Raw genomic sequence first — 15,301 nt, 5'->3', positions numbered from 1 at the left:
CTCATCCTTCAGCAAAGATAGTGAAATGAATTGCACTAGTGCAAAGGCACCACGAGTTTATTAAATTATTGTGATTATATAATTCATTCAAGGTCAAGGCACATTTTTCAGAAGTGACAGCTAACAAAAGATTTACTTGGTTGTTTAATTTCAGACTCACACATGGGTCAGCATAAACTCCAGAGACCCAATTATTTGTATACAAACAGTTGAAAAGCCAATTTCCCAGAAAATATCCCATTTGGGGCTTTAGCTTGTCCAGACTGCGTTTCTCCTGGTCTGTAAAAAGGACCAAACTGAAGTTGTGACCTTATGCAAACCTTGTACTGGCTGTTCTAGATTATAAAAATAAACGAGTGAATTTTGAGCTAAGATACTAATAACATGTGGGACAGGCTGCCATGTGAGCTTTTTTTTTCTTTTTTAAAGATGTTTATTGTTATTGCCATTTGTTCCCAGACTTTTTAGTTTCTGTATGTAATCTTGTACCCAAAATAGCATTTGCTGTCATTACAAAATGTCAGGGTCAGAAAAGCAGAAACAACAGGCTGACTATATTTATAAGAAGGCATCACTGCAAGGGCTACAGTATTGCTTTCCCCACCTCACATTTACAGGCACTTTCACACCAGAAAATATTTAAATGTGCCATTATGGCTTTAACAAGCATTGTTAAATTTGTTTCCAGTTTGGGAACAGACATTGGGCTAATCAGTACAAAAACCTAGCTTGAATTATGTTCATAACTTTTATGGACAGAATTCCTAGGTGTAGCCAAAGCATTGAGGGTGGCCGGTTTGGTGGCCTCAGCAATGCATCTCTGCGTTTTGCAGATGATGTGGTGCTGTTGGCTTCATTAAGCCGTGACCTCCAACTCTCACTGGAGTGGTTTGCAGCCGTGTGTGAAGCGGTTGGGATGAAAATCAGCACCTCCAAATCCGATACCATGGTCCTCAGTCAGAAAAGGGTGGCGTGCCCTCTCCGGGACGGGGATGAGATCCTGTCCCAAGTGGAGGAGTTTAAGTATCTTGGGGTCTTGTTCATGAGTGAGGGTAGGAGGGAGCAGGAGATCGACAGGAGGATCGTTGCAGCGTCTGCAGTGATGTGGTCTCTGCACCGGTCCGTAGTGGTGAGGAAGGAGCCGAAAGGCAAAGCTCTCGATTTACCAGTCGATCTACGTTCCTATCCTCACCTATGGTTACGAGCTGTGGGTTGGACCGAAAGAACAAGATCGTCTGGGCTTCTCTGCTCAAGATGCTGCCCCCACAACCCGACCTCGGATTTAACGGTAGATGACGGATGGATGGGTACCGAAATTTAGAGGTTATTGGGAAAGTTTTGCTGCTTTTTAAAAATATGTGTTACATTATTGTTGATTTTCTTTAGTCCCCCTTGTTGCATGCATAGAACTCCCAACTCCACATAGTTCACACTATGTTAATCAACCTGGTACAGCCATATCGTAAACCCTTATGTCTCACTTGAGAATTTACTATCTTTTACAGCCCCTGGACTGTGACTGAGCTCGTTAAGTGTACCGATAGTTATTGTGGACCCTCAAAGGTGAAACAATTCAATGTCTGTTTTTTTCAAAGCAGTTACAGACGTGTGAGTGCTTATCAGATATTTGTTCGCTTTAGTCATTGTTCATAGATGATAAAAAATTACCAAATCACATAGAATCAGAGTAACTGTTTTTACAGTGATCCCTCGCTACTTCGTGCTTCAAACTTTGCGCCTTCAGTCTATCACAGATTTTTTTTTTTCCAATTAAAAAAATAAATACAGTATTTTATAGAGCTGTCCTTATCCGATCATGTACAGCCTCTCATTTTCCTTCCTGCTGCTTTTCTTGCTCAGAAGGGAGCTGGAGTTTCCTTGTTAAAGTTAACGATGAGTGACAGGGGTGCTGCTTTGATCTTGCCAGAGAAGCTTGATAGTGCTATCGTCAAAGCCACAGATATGTCAATAATCGTTTAGCTAGTTAAACACTAGCGGTTGCTGTGGCAACTCATTGCTGGTCTCAGCAGCATGACTGGATTTGAGTGGACCCACTCAATGAAGCATTTAATAAAGACAAGCATTTTGCTACGTTATCGTTGTTTAAAAATAATTTGGTGGGACTGAAATATGTTTACAACTTTAGATTTTTTAAATTATACTTTGGGAAAAAAGGGGGAAAACATAGCTTATATGTATCTTTATCCAATGCTAAATCTGAATAAATACATTAAACCCACCAAAAAAAAAAAAAAATTTATGTAAATATGCTCTGCCTCTACTTCGTGGATTTTCGATTATTGCGGGTGGGTGGGGGGCTCCCCATCAACCGTGAAAAACGAGGGATCACTGTGCTCCAAAACATGTAGATATATACAGTGCAAACAATTTCAAAATGATTTTTCATACTTACAGACAAGATGATATCTCCGATGTGAATGTGTCCATCCTGGTCAACACTGCTACCCTTTAAAATAGTTTTCACCGTCACACCAGCACTGTATACTAAGGAGGAAGAAAAAAACATACTCAACAATAATTTTCCCCCTTAATTTTATTTTAAAATATGATATTATAAATATTTATTACTTGAGTTTAGGTCGCCAATATAACTGGAGATGGTGAATCCCAATCCCCGGCTGTTTTTAGTGAACTGCACACTGAACTCATAGTCATCATTCAAGTCATAGAACTGGTGAGAAGCATACAGAAAGCATTGTATATACCACCATTAACACCTTTACAGTTTATTAAGAACAATCGAACATTCATAGTGCAGAGATTTTACATCATTTAAATAAATAAATAAAATTTACAAAATCAAAGTAACCCAACCACTGTGTAATCGCCATTTAATTTTCGATAATTAAATTAATAAGATAAATAATGAAACAATAAAAAACTGCTAGAACAATGTAACCTTAGTAATATTGTCTTTGTAAGGGCATACTTTTAAAAAAAATGAGTACATCTTGCAATTGTTAACACACCTCGCCATCCAAGGACTCCTGGCTGAGGACAGGAGAGAAAAGGTTGTCCTTGTTGATATCCCTGGCGATGAGTAGTTTTACCTTGCTACCAGCATTTCTAAGCACCTGGGCCAGGAAAAGGACAGTGAATACTAATAAAGACACATCCATCTACTTTATCTGTCCGTCCATCCATCCAGCAACTCACCTGCGCCACCTGCTCACTGTTCATGCCAGCCAGATCAGTATCTCCAATGCGCAAGATTTGATCCCCACTGCGCAGACGTTTATCCTTGGGGTGCCAACATAAAATCACAAATCATTTTCCTTTCAATTCATTAAGGGTGCTAGGACCAAAGTGAATGTGAGTCGCGTTGATCATTAGGTGAGAATACCTTTGTATTCAAGGAGAAGGAGTAAGTGACAAAAATCGTTGATTAAATTACACGAAAATCGTTCCTGGTGCCATCAAAACCTTACATTAATTGGCCAAGTGTTGATTGGTGAGCTTTAGAGAATTTTTACTGGCGCAGCAGGGTATACTTAGCACTGTCACCCCACAGCAAGGGATTTTTTTTTAGCAAGTCTTTTATGTGAAAAAAAAGTGGTTGGCCACCAACCAATTAGTTTGGCTGCACACTGTGGTAGGAAACCAGTACAGTGCTTATGAATTATCATTTTAAAACATTTTGTTTTATTGGTATTATTGTAACCTATGTAAAGAGTAATGATCCATGAATCATTATTAAAGCCTCTGAATAGTGTGACGGCCCTGGCCGTTTAATTGTTATTTTTTTAAGACTCTTTCAGTCAGCTGATCTCGCCTCTGCCAGCTGGCGGCTTCCCCTCCCACTGTGACGAAAGCTGATCGACACTGGAGGGACCGACGACGTCGCCGCCGATGATTGGCCACGACGAAACGGCGCCAAGCTTCATAAACCTGCCGCTGTCAACACTCTGGGAGGTCGCATTTGACAGCAATCGTGCCGCGGTCCTCCTCGCCAGCTGTTTGCTCGCCATTCACTCGCGTGTGCGTTTCATCGCTAGTTGATACAATTGATTCGTTATTGGATCGTTTTTGTTCACCACTGTAAATAAGAGCACTGAAGCAGTAGGGGTAAGCCGCCATTTCTGTTTTCTCCTGTTTTGTTTAGAGTAGGAAACTAGGGTAGTGGCTGTCTTTTTGTTCTTTCCTTTTTACGATCAGGGTTTAGTTAGCGGGTGGGGTTTAAGTGTAGTTACTTTTGCTTGTTGTTTTGGCCTGGGCTTACCCTGAAGCCGCGCTTCTTCCGCATTTTGTATATGTTCATTGCGAGTTTGATTATTGTGAATAAATTTGTGTCCACTTGTAAACTTGTGTGGCTTGTTTTATGTTACGCCCTTCGGGAGCCGTCCTTAAGACGTAACAATAGGGAACATTTCTCACTACTCCTCCTCCGCCCCACCAAAAAAAAAAAAAAAGGCAACAACCAAATTTATAATAAGACCTACCTGGTCAAGCCATGTAACCATTAAATCTCACTGGTTGCTTCGTAAAATTAATTAGGCTTGAACATAACTGCTCCAATGTCCATGGGAAAAAAATCAATTTAAAAAAAAAAGAAAAGAAAGAAAGAATGACAAACTCTGTGCTGAGACTCTGTACCCCTGGGCAAAATGTTGATAGGAATAAGATGGTAAAGAGACACAAGAAGGATATTACTTTAAATGCAACATTACTTAGACCATAAGGAAGCTAATTAGAATTGCTGAAAGGATGGGAGTCGTGGGACATAACTAAAATTGGTTGTAAGGACAAATGAGCTTATACAGGGTTACAAGTATTTAAAAACGATGAGCAAAAGTATTGACACATTGCTTCAGTTCTCAAGCATTTTCATGGAATGAGCACATGGACAATCGAAAAAGTTTTCTAATTAAATTGTTTGAATTTTTTTTATGGAGATATACAACACTTGTAAAAGAGGAAGGGAACGTTGATTGTAATTAAAATACCAGTGACTTGGATGAAGCTTTTTTTCCTGAATAAAATATTAATCTGTATCAATAATAGGGTAGGTGGGATATAAAGAGCCTACCCAGATTTTCGCAAGGGACACAAACAATCAGACTAGAGCAAAAAAGGTAAGGCCCTGGTATATGGGCTCTTTTTTGGCTCTGGTGTGGGTGGGAGGGTCTCTCTTTTGCCCTGTGATATCCCTTGATGGCACCCCATTTTGTCATTCTGTCAAGTGCAAATGCCTGTTCTCTTCTCCACCTGGTGAAGTTGGCTAGCTCACCCTCTGGCTGTGACAGCAACTGGCAACTTTGGCAAGCTGTTGGGGGCTTCACTCTCTCACTCTGTTGGGAGGGTGGTTGACAGTGGTGGGACATCTGAAGCGGTGGTTGGTGGTTGTTTTTTGTCAGGTGGATGGCATGGGGGCATCCCTCTTGGTATGGTGGGGCGAGGTCCTCAACCTCATTTGTTTGCCCAGCAACTCCATGGCACTTCTGACATTTATAGTGCTGTAGTTTGTTTCTTTCGACATGGATTTACTATGTGGATTACACAGGCACTCCCTGATAACTCCAATGGTACTACTGTGTTCACTACATCTTGCTTGTTGTGTTCTCATCATGTGCTCTTCTAGTCCTGTCCTTCCCTCAGTGGATGCTGCAGTAGTTTCCAGAAAAAACATCCAGTGTTATGCCAAAAAGGCATGCTTAGCCTATCCTGCTAGCCTAAACATTTCCCTTACCTGCATTTTAAAATTAAGATGAAATTGTAAAAATATATTTCCACAGTCTTGGCAGCTTTCAGCCACGGGGCAGTGTTTGGCATAAACCAGCATGCAAGGTCAACTGAAGTTAGGGCTGAATAATATTGGAAAAAACTTACATTGCGACTTTTTAGGGGTTTGCGATATATTGTGATACATATTGCAATATAAAAACTGGACACATTTTCAACAGATGACTTGAATAGCTCTGTTTGGGAAGACTTTGGTTGACTCACCATGTTTTTTTGTTGCGTTCAGTATTTTATTAGATTGTTTTTCCTTAGTTTCCCCTGTTTTTCTCGTTTATCCTTGTATTCATAATTATTTTTTTCTTTACATTCTTTAAACAATGTATAATTTTCTTCATTATAAAAAAATATCTTAGTTTCTGTAATTTTTTTATTGTTGCATTATAGATTTATGGTGATTCAATTTATTTTAATAGTATTTATTTATTTATTATTCACCTATCTAAGAAGTGAAAGTGCATAAAAATGGCAAAACCACGATATACGATTGTATTCCTATAATGCCGTTTAATCTAGGCTAAGGGGGTTTATCTGTGAATTATGAAGATTGCTGTATATAAAAGGATTCAGGAAGTCTTGTCTCGGCACATTTGCTGCTTTTAATCACGTGAATTTTCACAGAGCGAGAAGCACGGGCCGTGGAGGGGGGGTGGCAGTAATATCACTCTCTTGTTTAGGTATGAGCCCAAAAAGTAAAGCTAATTACATTTATAACTCCTTTGAAAGTCTAACACTATCAATTATAGATGCTAACTGGAAGAACCAAAAACCAGTTCTTTTCATAGTGGTTTACCGTCCCCCTGGTCCCTACTCACAGTTTTTGTTAGATTTCTCTGACTTTTTATCTAGTATTTTGCTAAGCTGGGATAGAATTATAATAGTAGGGGATTTTAATATACATGTTGATGACGGTGACTCCCTTGGTAAGGCCTTTAATGACCTACTAGATGGGACTGGCTTCATTCAAAATGTAAATAAACCAACTCATAGTCACAAGCACACCCTGGACTTGATTTTAACCTACGGTACAGAGATTAGTGATCTTAGTGTCCATCCCCACAACCCCGTACTGTCTGATCATTTTCTAATTACCTTTTAGTTTGTGCTTCAAGATAATCCGCCACTAGTGACTAGAACTCAGATGAAAATGACATTAGGTGATCGCTCTGTTTCAGAGTATAAACAGATAATTCAGCCTATATTTGCCTCCATGTCATCTAATTATGAAGGAATAATGTCCGGCCTTGCTGTTAATGACGAGTTTGTTGATTGTGTTATGTTTACGCTTCGTACTACCCTCGATGTCGTCGCTCCCTCCAAATTAAAGTTTGTCAAGCCGAGACGAGCCTCTCCCTGGTATAATGCTGAAACACGCTCTCTTAAACAATCGACACGTAAATTAGAAAGACTTTGGCGCCGTTCCAACACAGAGCACACCCTCTCTGCCTGGAAACACAGCTTAGTGACATATAAGCAGGCCTTGCGTATGGCTAAAACCAGATATTACTCATCCTTAATAGATGAAAACAAAAATAATCCTAGGTTTCTGTTCAGCACTGTAGCAAGGCTGACAAACAATCACAGCTCAATAGAACCTTATATCCCAACCATCCTTAGCTGTGATGACTTCCTAAAAATTTTTTAACAATAAAATCGCAACTATTAGAAATAAAATAAATGAATCATTTCCAGTTATTAGGTCTGATAAAGTGCAGACAAAGAATTCAGAATCTCCTATAAACCCCTCTAAAATATTAAATAACTTTAACACTGTAGACCAAATCGATGTAATTTCAATTATAATGTCCTCCAAACCATCAACGTGCCTCCTCGACCCAATCCCAACCAAACTTTTTAAAGAGACCCTGCCTCTAACTATTGACATTATCTGAAATATAATAAATACCTCATTAGTTACTGGCTACGTGCCGCAGTCCTTTAAATATGCAGTTATTAAACCGCTCTTGAAAAAACCTAAACTTGATCCTGATATTTTGGCCAATTATAGACCTATTTCTAACTTACCATTTCTCTCCAAAGTCCTTGAAAGAGTGGTAATTAAACAGCTCTGTCAGCACCTACAGGACAATAGTTTATTTGAACAGTTTCCAGTCTGGCTTTCGAGCTCATCATAGCACTGAAACTGCATTAGTTAAAGTAACTAATGACTTGTTACTTGCCGCTGACGTTGGATTAGTCTCGATCCTGGTTCTGTTGGACCTGAGTGCAGCCTTTGACACGATCGACCATAATATCTTATTGCAGAGATTAGAATGTGACATAGGCATTAAAGGAGCAGCCCTCTGGTGGTTTAAATCATATTTATCTAATAGGTACCAGTTTGTCAATGTAAACCAGCAATCATCATCGTACTCTAGAGTTAGTTATGGTGTGCCGCAAGGATCAGTCCTCGGGCCCATCTTGTTTATGCTGTATATGCTTCCTCTAGGTAATATCATCAGAAAACATAGCATTACCTTTCATTTTTACGCTGACGACACACAACTGTATTTATCAATTAAACCTGAGCAGGTCAGGCAAGTGGAAAAACTAAGTGCCTGCGTCCGAGATATAAATACCTGGATGAGCACTAACTATCTTCTACTTAACCCTGAAAAGACAGAAGTCCTTATAATAGGCCCGAAAAGTGTGAGAGACTCTTTAGCTGCCCAGATAGTCACTCTGGACAATGTAAGTGTAGCCTCCAGCACCACAGTTAAAAACCTACAAGTTTTATTTGACCCTGACTTATCGTTTAAAGCACACATTAAACAAACCTGTAGAACGGCTTTCTTTCACCTGCGCAACATCGCCAAAATTAGAAATATTTTATCTACAAGCGATGCAGAAAAATTAATTCACGCGTTCGTTACCTCGAGATTGGATTACTGTAACTCCCTACTTGCAGCTTGTCCTAAAAGTTCTCTAAAAGGTCTTCAGCTAGTCCAAAACGCAGCAGCAAGACTTTTAACAGGAACCAATAGAAGAGAGCACATCACCCCTGTGCTCCAGGCACTTCACTGGCTTCCAGTCGAGTTTAGAATTAAATTTAAAATACTCCTTCTTACATTTAAGACCATTAATGGGTTGGGGCCATCTTATCTCACCGATGCTCTGGTTCCATACCGCCCCAACAGAACACTCCGATCTCAGAATGCAGGTCTACCGGTAGTTCCCAGGGTTTATAAAAGTACTGTCGGAGCTAGAGCCTTTAGCCACCAAGCCCCTGTTTTATGGAATCAGCTTCTAGCTAGTATTAAAGAAGACGAGACAGTCTGCACATTTAAGATTAGATTAAAAACGTTCCTATTCGACAAAGCTTATGGTTAGGCTAGTTGAAGTCGGAGTAGTAGTCTAAGCTGCACTAGAAGCTATAATGCTGGGGGAAGTACAGCCGCTGAGTTCTATCTCCTTTTCTTACTCTACCTACCACTTGTCTTACTTTATTTCTATTTTCCAATGTTAATATCTTGTTGTCTAGTCTCTTCATCACTAGTCACCTGGTGTCCCCTTTCCCCCCTCCCCTCTGGGGAGGGGCTATTTTTCAGCTGCAGCTTCCTGACTGTCCGGACCCCTGACTGGATAGACGTCCTCGCTGCTACCCCCATCTCATCTGGCTAGATGGACCTCTTCTTGCTCCTTTACTCCACTGCATTTTTACGGACTGTAACTTCGCTTGCTAATTCCCATTAGCAGTTCTGGGGTTCCTGTTTTTCCGTCCTGGGAGTGGATCTCTCCTGACTGTGGTACTCCCCGAGGTTTCTCATTTTTCTCCCAATTGACTCTGGAGTTTTTGGAGTTTTTCCTTGCCGGCATGGAGGGTCTTAAGGATAGGGGATACCCAGGACTTGAACTGTATCTATTCATCTTTGTTGCTTCATTTCTAATTATGTATCATATTGCCTCTGTAAAGCCCTCTGTTGTGATTGAGGGCTATACAAATAAAATTGAAAAAAAAAAAAAAATTTGAATTAATTAGAATTTTATGAAGCAAACCAAAAGTTTGTATGTTCAAAAAAAAAAAAAACCACACATCCTGCGATAGGACAATTGCACATGTGCACATCGCGATGGCGATATTCAAACAATATATTGTGCAGGCCTAACTTAAGTTTACCAGTAAAGGTTTTTTCAGTGAAGCCATTCTCGAGTAGAATAATTTAAAAAATTATATATTTTGTGACATCAGTCTGCAAAATCTTCAACAAAACATATTGTCTTGAATTGAACCTTTGTACTTATGTGTGACTGAATACCTATAAAACTATAAAATATGAGATTAGCATTGATATTCTTCTACCCGATATAACCAGTGATTTACCAAATCTACGTTTTTAAGCAATATTTTAATCACATACCTGTCCAGCTGCTCCACCGGGCAGTATTGTCTTGATCATGACTCCTGTGCTCCGTCCTCCTATGATGCCAAAGCCGAGCCCTTTCCCATCATTAGTTAGTTCTATGATCTCCAGGTGACGCCTCTAATGAATGAAATGAAAAAAAAAGTCTGTTGAAGACAAAATATCAATCTGAATTATGTGGGATGCATATATAACCGGCCTTTAAAATTCAAAGTGTTAATAAAAATATGCCACCACTCGGATTAATGACTCTTAATTGGGCCATAGTTTTGCAATTCCGTTAGCAACTCAGCAGACACAAACTAACAGTTGTACACATATAAATTACTATAAAGTACCAAAAGCGCAGCACATATCCACAACTTGTAATAGAGAGCCCATAAGAAAGAGACAGATTTGTATACCTCATGGGCAATTGCTGACAGATTCCTCCCCATGGACATAGTTCGGGATATCCGAGGGGGTGTGCAGTACTAAAGGAAAGACATACAAACCCAAAGTGACATTATGCAAGTCAAGCAGCATCACACAAATTTATACCCAGCAATGCTTGTGTCATATTCTCTAACAAATTGGTATTTTGAAATGTAGTGTGTGTGCCTTGGGAGTAAATTGCTGCCCATTACTTTAAATAATCTCATGCTTACTATTCATATTTTAGATACCTGTGATTCAGTGTGAATGCAGTTGTCTGGGTAGATGTCTGAAAAGGACAAATCCTGTGAGTCCAGAGAGGAAACACTTCCTTCCCTATGGAACGACCTGCTGGGTCTTTGGTTCTCCATGGCCCAAGTGTAGGAGTCACTGTGGCTGAGCGTCTTGGCGTCCATTGCCACACCCTGGCACTTGCCACAGTTCATAGACACTGATTTGGAAAGACCCTTGGCCTGTTAGAATTGAAGAATACAAGAGAAATTGGTAACAGGAGGCAATCATGACGATGATTAAGGTGATAGGGAAAGAAAAGATATAGAGGAGAACAGTTGATCAATGCAAGAGACTAGGAAAAAATGAGATTGCAATGGATGGGGTGATAAATAGATGGTGAAGGTCTACACATTAATTGTAGAAAGCACACATAGTATGGATAGAGAAAAATAGTGTAATAATGTGTGTGACAAAGTTGAAGGATGGAATTTGGGAGAGAGAGAAAAAAAGCACTAGAGGAGGATACTTAATTGAGACAAAAATATTCATGTGCATTAACGTCTTCGTCAACAAGAAAATGGAAGAAGCCATACTGTGGTGGTCCTAGCCCATACCCCCCTCTACTTTGCTTTTATTGTTCTCTACTTTGCTTTTATTGTTGTGACTAGGCATTTGCTGGTATGAGATTCTGATGGCATGATAACCTTAAGCGAAAATATCACGGTTTCAGTGTCACGGTATTGCAATTACAGCTCTAAAATGTGTTACTTTGAGATATCCGGGTTAACAAAAAAAAAAAAGTTCCATTGAACAGGATTTTCTTTTTTCAAAACATGTTAGCAAATTGGAACATAAGTACAATGTTATGTTAAAATAAATTTTAAAAATAACAAAACATAACAGAAATATTCTAAACAAAATAAAAATAAATGCAGTCCTTTAGGCAAGCATAAACCAAAAGCCACAGCTCAACATTATTACCATCAGAACAAAAAAAAAAAAAAAAACTGAATTAGTTTCCATAAAAAGCATGTGTACATGACTCATAACATGTTTACATGATACATTCACTTTCTTTTTCTCAACACAGACAGTTGCCAGACAGAAAAAAACACGTTTTACCACCGCTAGTCACACTAAACACGCTGGAGTTAAAATTCGTAGCTGGTGGGAAACGTTCATGACAGTGTTAACTAACCTTTAATTTTGTATAAATGCGAAATCATATTGGAGGTATTGCCTCCTCGGCAGCCACTCTCCGAAAACGTGTTTTACATATCGGTTGGCCCTCCACCTCTATGCCGTCAGTAAATTTTCTGTAGTATTCCCATACCAGCGATTTTGTTTGGGGGGAAAAGGTTCAGGAGTTTCACCTTCTCCAGCCATCGTGTAGCACAGCTGACTCACTGACACTGAGCAACAACCGGTGGGGGAGGGTTGAGCCTTGCAGCTGAAAGTGAGGGATTTTTCCCTGAATTTTTTGGGACATAAAAAATAGCTACTACCGTAGGGACGGTAAGATGGAATTTTTTTGCTGTTTTGAAACCGTGACGTTTTCATACTACGGTATACCTTCAAAACGGTTATCGGCACATGTCTAGTTGTGACCCTTCCTGTTTTTGAAATGTGGCATGAGTTCAACCTTGACAGGCTAGGTGTGGCAGACCTGGGAGTGCACCTGCAGCTCATCACCAATCATCAATGCATTCATGGAGCGGCCTGGGAAGAAAGCAGGTGCCAGATGATTCTGCCTGTCATCACTGGTACATCTGCCAACTAAGCCTGTAGTTTTTGACTCTCGTTTTCGAACTCTTGACTAATTCTGTTTTTGCCATCAGGACACACATCCATCAAAGCCCTCGCAGCCACAGCCACAGCCAGTGCCATTGACCAATCACCCCGCCAGCCACTCAACATCGTGCCATTGTTCAATAAAAAGCCTTCACTCTACATCAGTTTCCTGGTTGCACTTTGGTCCCCATCTGCTTCACCAACCTTGCCTTAACACATACCATGCAACCAGTCAAAATCTTGACTTATATCCATCACCACCGAAAATTGTAGACAAACCATTCTATGATAGTTCGTTGAGACATTTTGAGTCCACTTTTGTGAGGTATCACTTGCAGGAAAAAAAGGGAAAAAATGGTTGGAGCCCTGTGCTCTGTACAATTACTGATGATTAAAAAGTATACAAAAGATGCGTTAGTAATTTAATGCTGTTTCTCAATAGGTTCGATAATAATTGTGGTTTGAAATGTTTACACTGCTATATCTGTATACCTGAGTACTGTCAAGGACACAAAGCTAATCACCAGCCTTTTAGACTATGCATGATACATACTAAAAAGCCAAAACAGACATTTATTCAAATAAAAATGATTCGTGACAGATTGAACCATAAGAAAGAGTTAGAGTTATTATCAATAAATGCTGAAAGCAACGGTAGCTTTTTTTTCTTACTATGTGAATTGGGACTGGTGGTCAGAGAGGTAAGACTGTGCTTTCTTGGGCAAGGCACAAAATGTTATAGATACAGTATACAATAATAATTAACAAATTAGCAGTACAAATGGAATTTGAAATAATATATCCCAATGAGTCCTGAGTCCTGAACGTTAACTGGAAGACGAAGCATGTTAGTTACCAACGCAATAATGCTTGTGTTGGTCTTGAGTGTTAGCCTATTAGGGCTTAATCACACTTATCAAGCCTTGATACACTGCCAAGCAACATAAGACCTTGATTATGTGTTATCTTTCACAAGAACAAGAGCTACACAGTAAATAACCCTCTTTAGGTATCCTGGACCACTTGTCTCAAGGCCACGTCGGAAACACAAACAGCAATACACAAAAACTTGTGTATGACTCTCTGATAACTTCTTGACATTACATAGTGTACAACCACTTCTTCCTTTACCCGTCTTTCTGCCGCCCTCTCGCTGTCTTCAGGCTTTAGTGGTAAGCCAGGGTAAGCTGATTACTCATCCGGTTTGCTTCCTGCATTCAGTATTTTAGGAATGATTCCAGCACCTTCTTCCCCATTCAATGTACACCAAACACCCACACACACTTGAGCTCTTGCTGTACCTTGGCTGGGGGCTTCCGCTGAGCCTTCTGTAAGCTTAGTATATGAAGGAACAGGGGGCTCCGTAGAACAGTCTTCAGCAGGCTGAGTTTCTCCTGAGCAGGGGCCTCCCCTCGCTCTTTCAGTTTGGCTTGAAGTCGCTCCACAGCCTCCAAGGCACGTTGAGTATCTGCTCAGAAATTGTACAGCGTTAATTTGTGTGTCATTCAGCTACAAGGTTTCTCCTGGGTGACTTTGCAGTCATCCCTAGAGCTGTGATGTGTCCTTAATACTCACAACTTGCATAAATGGAGGTCTAACTTGTATATTTATTAGTATTTTGCATGGGATCCTCAAAATTCAAGAATTCCAAATGCACAATTGTGAAAATTCACAAAATAAACAGAAAAATTAGCCTTAGAAGTCACAAAAATGTTAATAAACAGTGCCACATTTGGGCTGGAAGACTGCAGCATACTACACTTATAAATTCCAGCAATCATTACTCAATACATTCCATGCATGTCTTTGCTTTTTTTGTTCATTGGTGACAAATAATTAATACAGTGTGTCAAGAAAAGAATGTATCTCATAATTCTTGTACTTAATTTTGGTTGGATAAGTGTTAATGAATATATTACTTAGGGGAATACCAATACTACAGTGCTGGCTTTTTCCATTTACAGAGCTATTTAAAAAGTCTGCCTTTTAATAAACATTGGCTTTAGACTTCATAAAGTGTTACTCTGAAAGTTATTGTTACAATTCGATTTATTTCCTTTGGGATTATTATTTTCTATAATACTGTGAGCGGTCTTAATCAAAGGAGCCTGAAAGGTTGCATTGGGTCATGTTGGCCTGCTGTATTCTGTGTGACAGTAGCTAATGAGCATGTGCCACAAATTCAGTAATTGCACACAGCAGAGGCTTGAGGCGCAGTGAACTCTACACAACAAAGTTGTGAGCATCTTTCGGTGCGCCTTACACCAACAACCCCAGCACCCTGAATAATATGGAGCATCTGTGTCTGGTCTGTATATGTTTAATATACTTACCCATGATATCCATCATAGACTTGCTTGCTTGAGCACTTTGACTTCTCGTTTCAGTTAAATGCCATTTTCTTTCTGGCACTACTAATTTTTAACACCTGAGGAGGGGGGAAAAAATTGTCACGAATGTGTTAAAGAAAGCTGCCAACATTCTCCAGAATTATCTTATACCAATTAATTACGACTGCACACAGAATAGTCTTCCCATCATAATTAAAGAAATGCATCCAATATGCATTCCACATCTGTTCAACAACACACTTCATTTCCCTTGCCATTATCATTTTTTTTCATACAAGCGAATGGCTTGTTAACTAATGCTCTTTAGCCGGATTTGAATCTCCAAAAGGATTTACTAGCCCCCGATGGTAATTACCTGCGACATACTGGCTCTCTATCAGTCCACTTTATAAT

General features: G+C 39.7%; 1 protein-coding gene across 1 annotated transcript in view; it reads right to left on the bottom strand.

Annotated features, from left to right (window-relative positions):
• si:dkey-92j12.5 (multiple PDZ domain protein) overlaps window positions 1–14,977 on the bottom strand; it is a 118,168-nt gene extending 103,191 nt beyond the window's left edge. The window contains exons 1-9 of the mRNA XM_057843319.1: window positions 14,891–14,977; window positions 13,859–14,025; window positions 10,784–11,005; window positions 10,523–10,591; window positions 10,116–10,238; window positions 3,178–3,261; window positions 2,991–3,095; window positions 2,590–2,692; window positions 2,414–2,505 (exon numbers count right to left, since the gene is read on the bottom strand). Coding sequence (XP_057699302.1) covers window positions 2,414–2,505; window positions 2,590–2,692; window positions 2,991–3,095; window positions 3,178–3,261; window positions 10,116–10,238; window positions 10,523–10,591; window positions 10,784–11,005; window positions 13,859–14,025; window positions 14,891–14,906 — 981 coding nt within the window. The 5' untranslated portion in view covers window positions 14,907–14,977. The remainder of the gene's footprint in view (window positions 1–2,413; window positions 2,506–2,589; window positions 2,693–2,990; window positions 3,096–3,177; window positions 3,262–10,115; window positions 10,239–10,522; window positions 10,592–10,783; window positions 11,006–13,858; window positions 14,026–14,890) is intronic.
• Window positions 14,978–15,301: the final 324 nt, after the last annotated feature.

Source organism: Corythoichthys intestinalis, chromosome 8 (genome assembly GCF_030265065.1).
Source record: "Corythoichthys intestinalis isolate RoL2023-P3 chromosome 8, ASM3026506v1, whole genome shotgun sequence".
NCBI classification, from domain to species: Eukaryota; Metazoa; Chordata; class Actinopteri; order Syngnathiformes; family Syngnathidae; genus Corythoichthys; species Corythoichthys intestinalis.
Note: the sequence above shows the minus strand (reverse complement) of the source record. Positions and strands in the feature narration are given on the sequence as shown.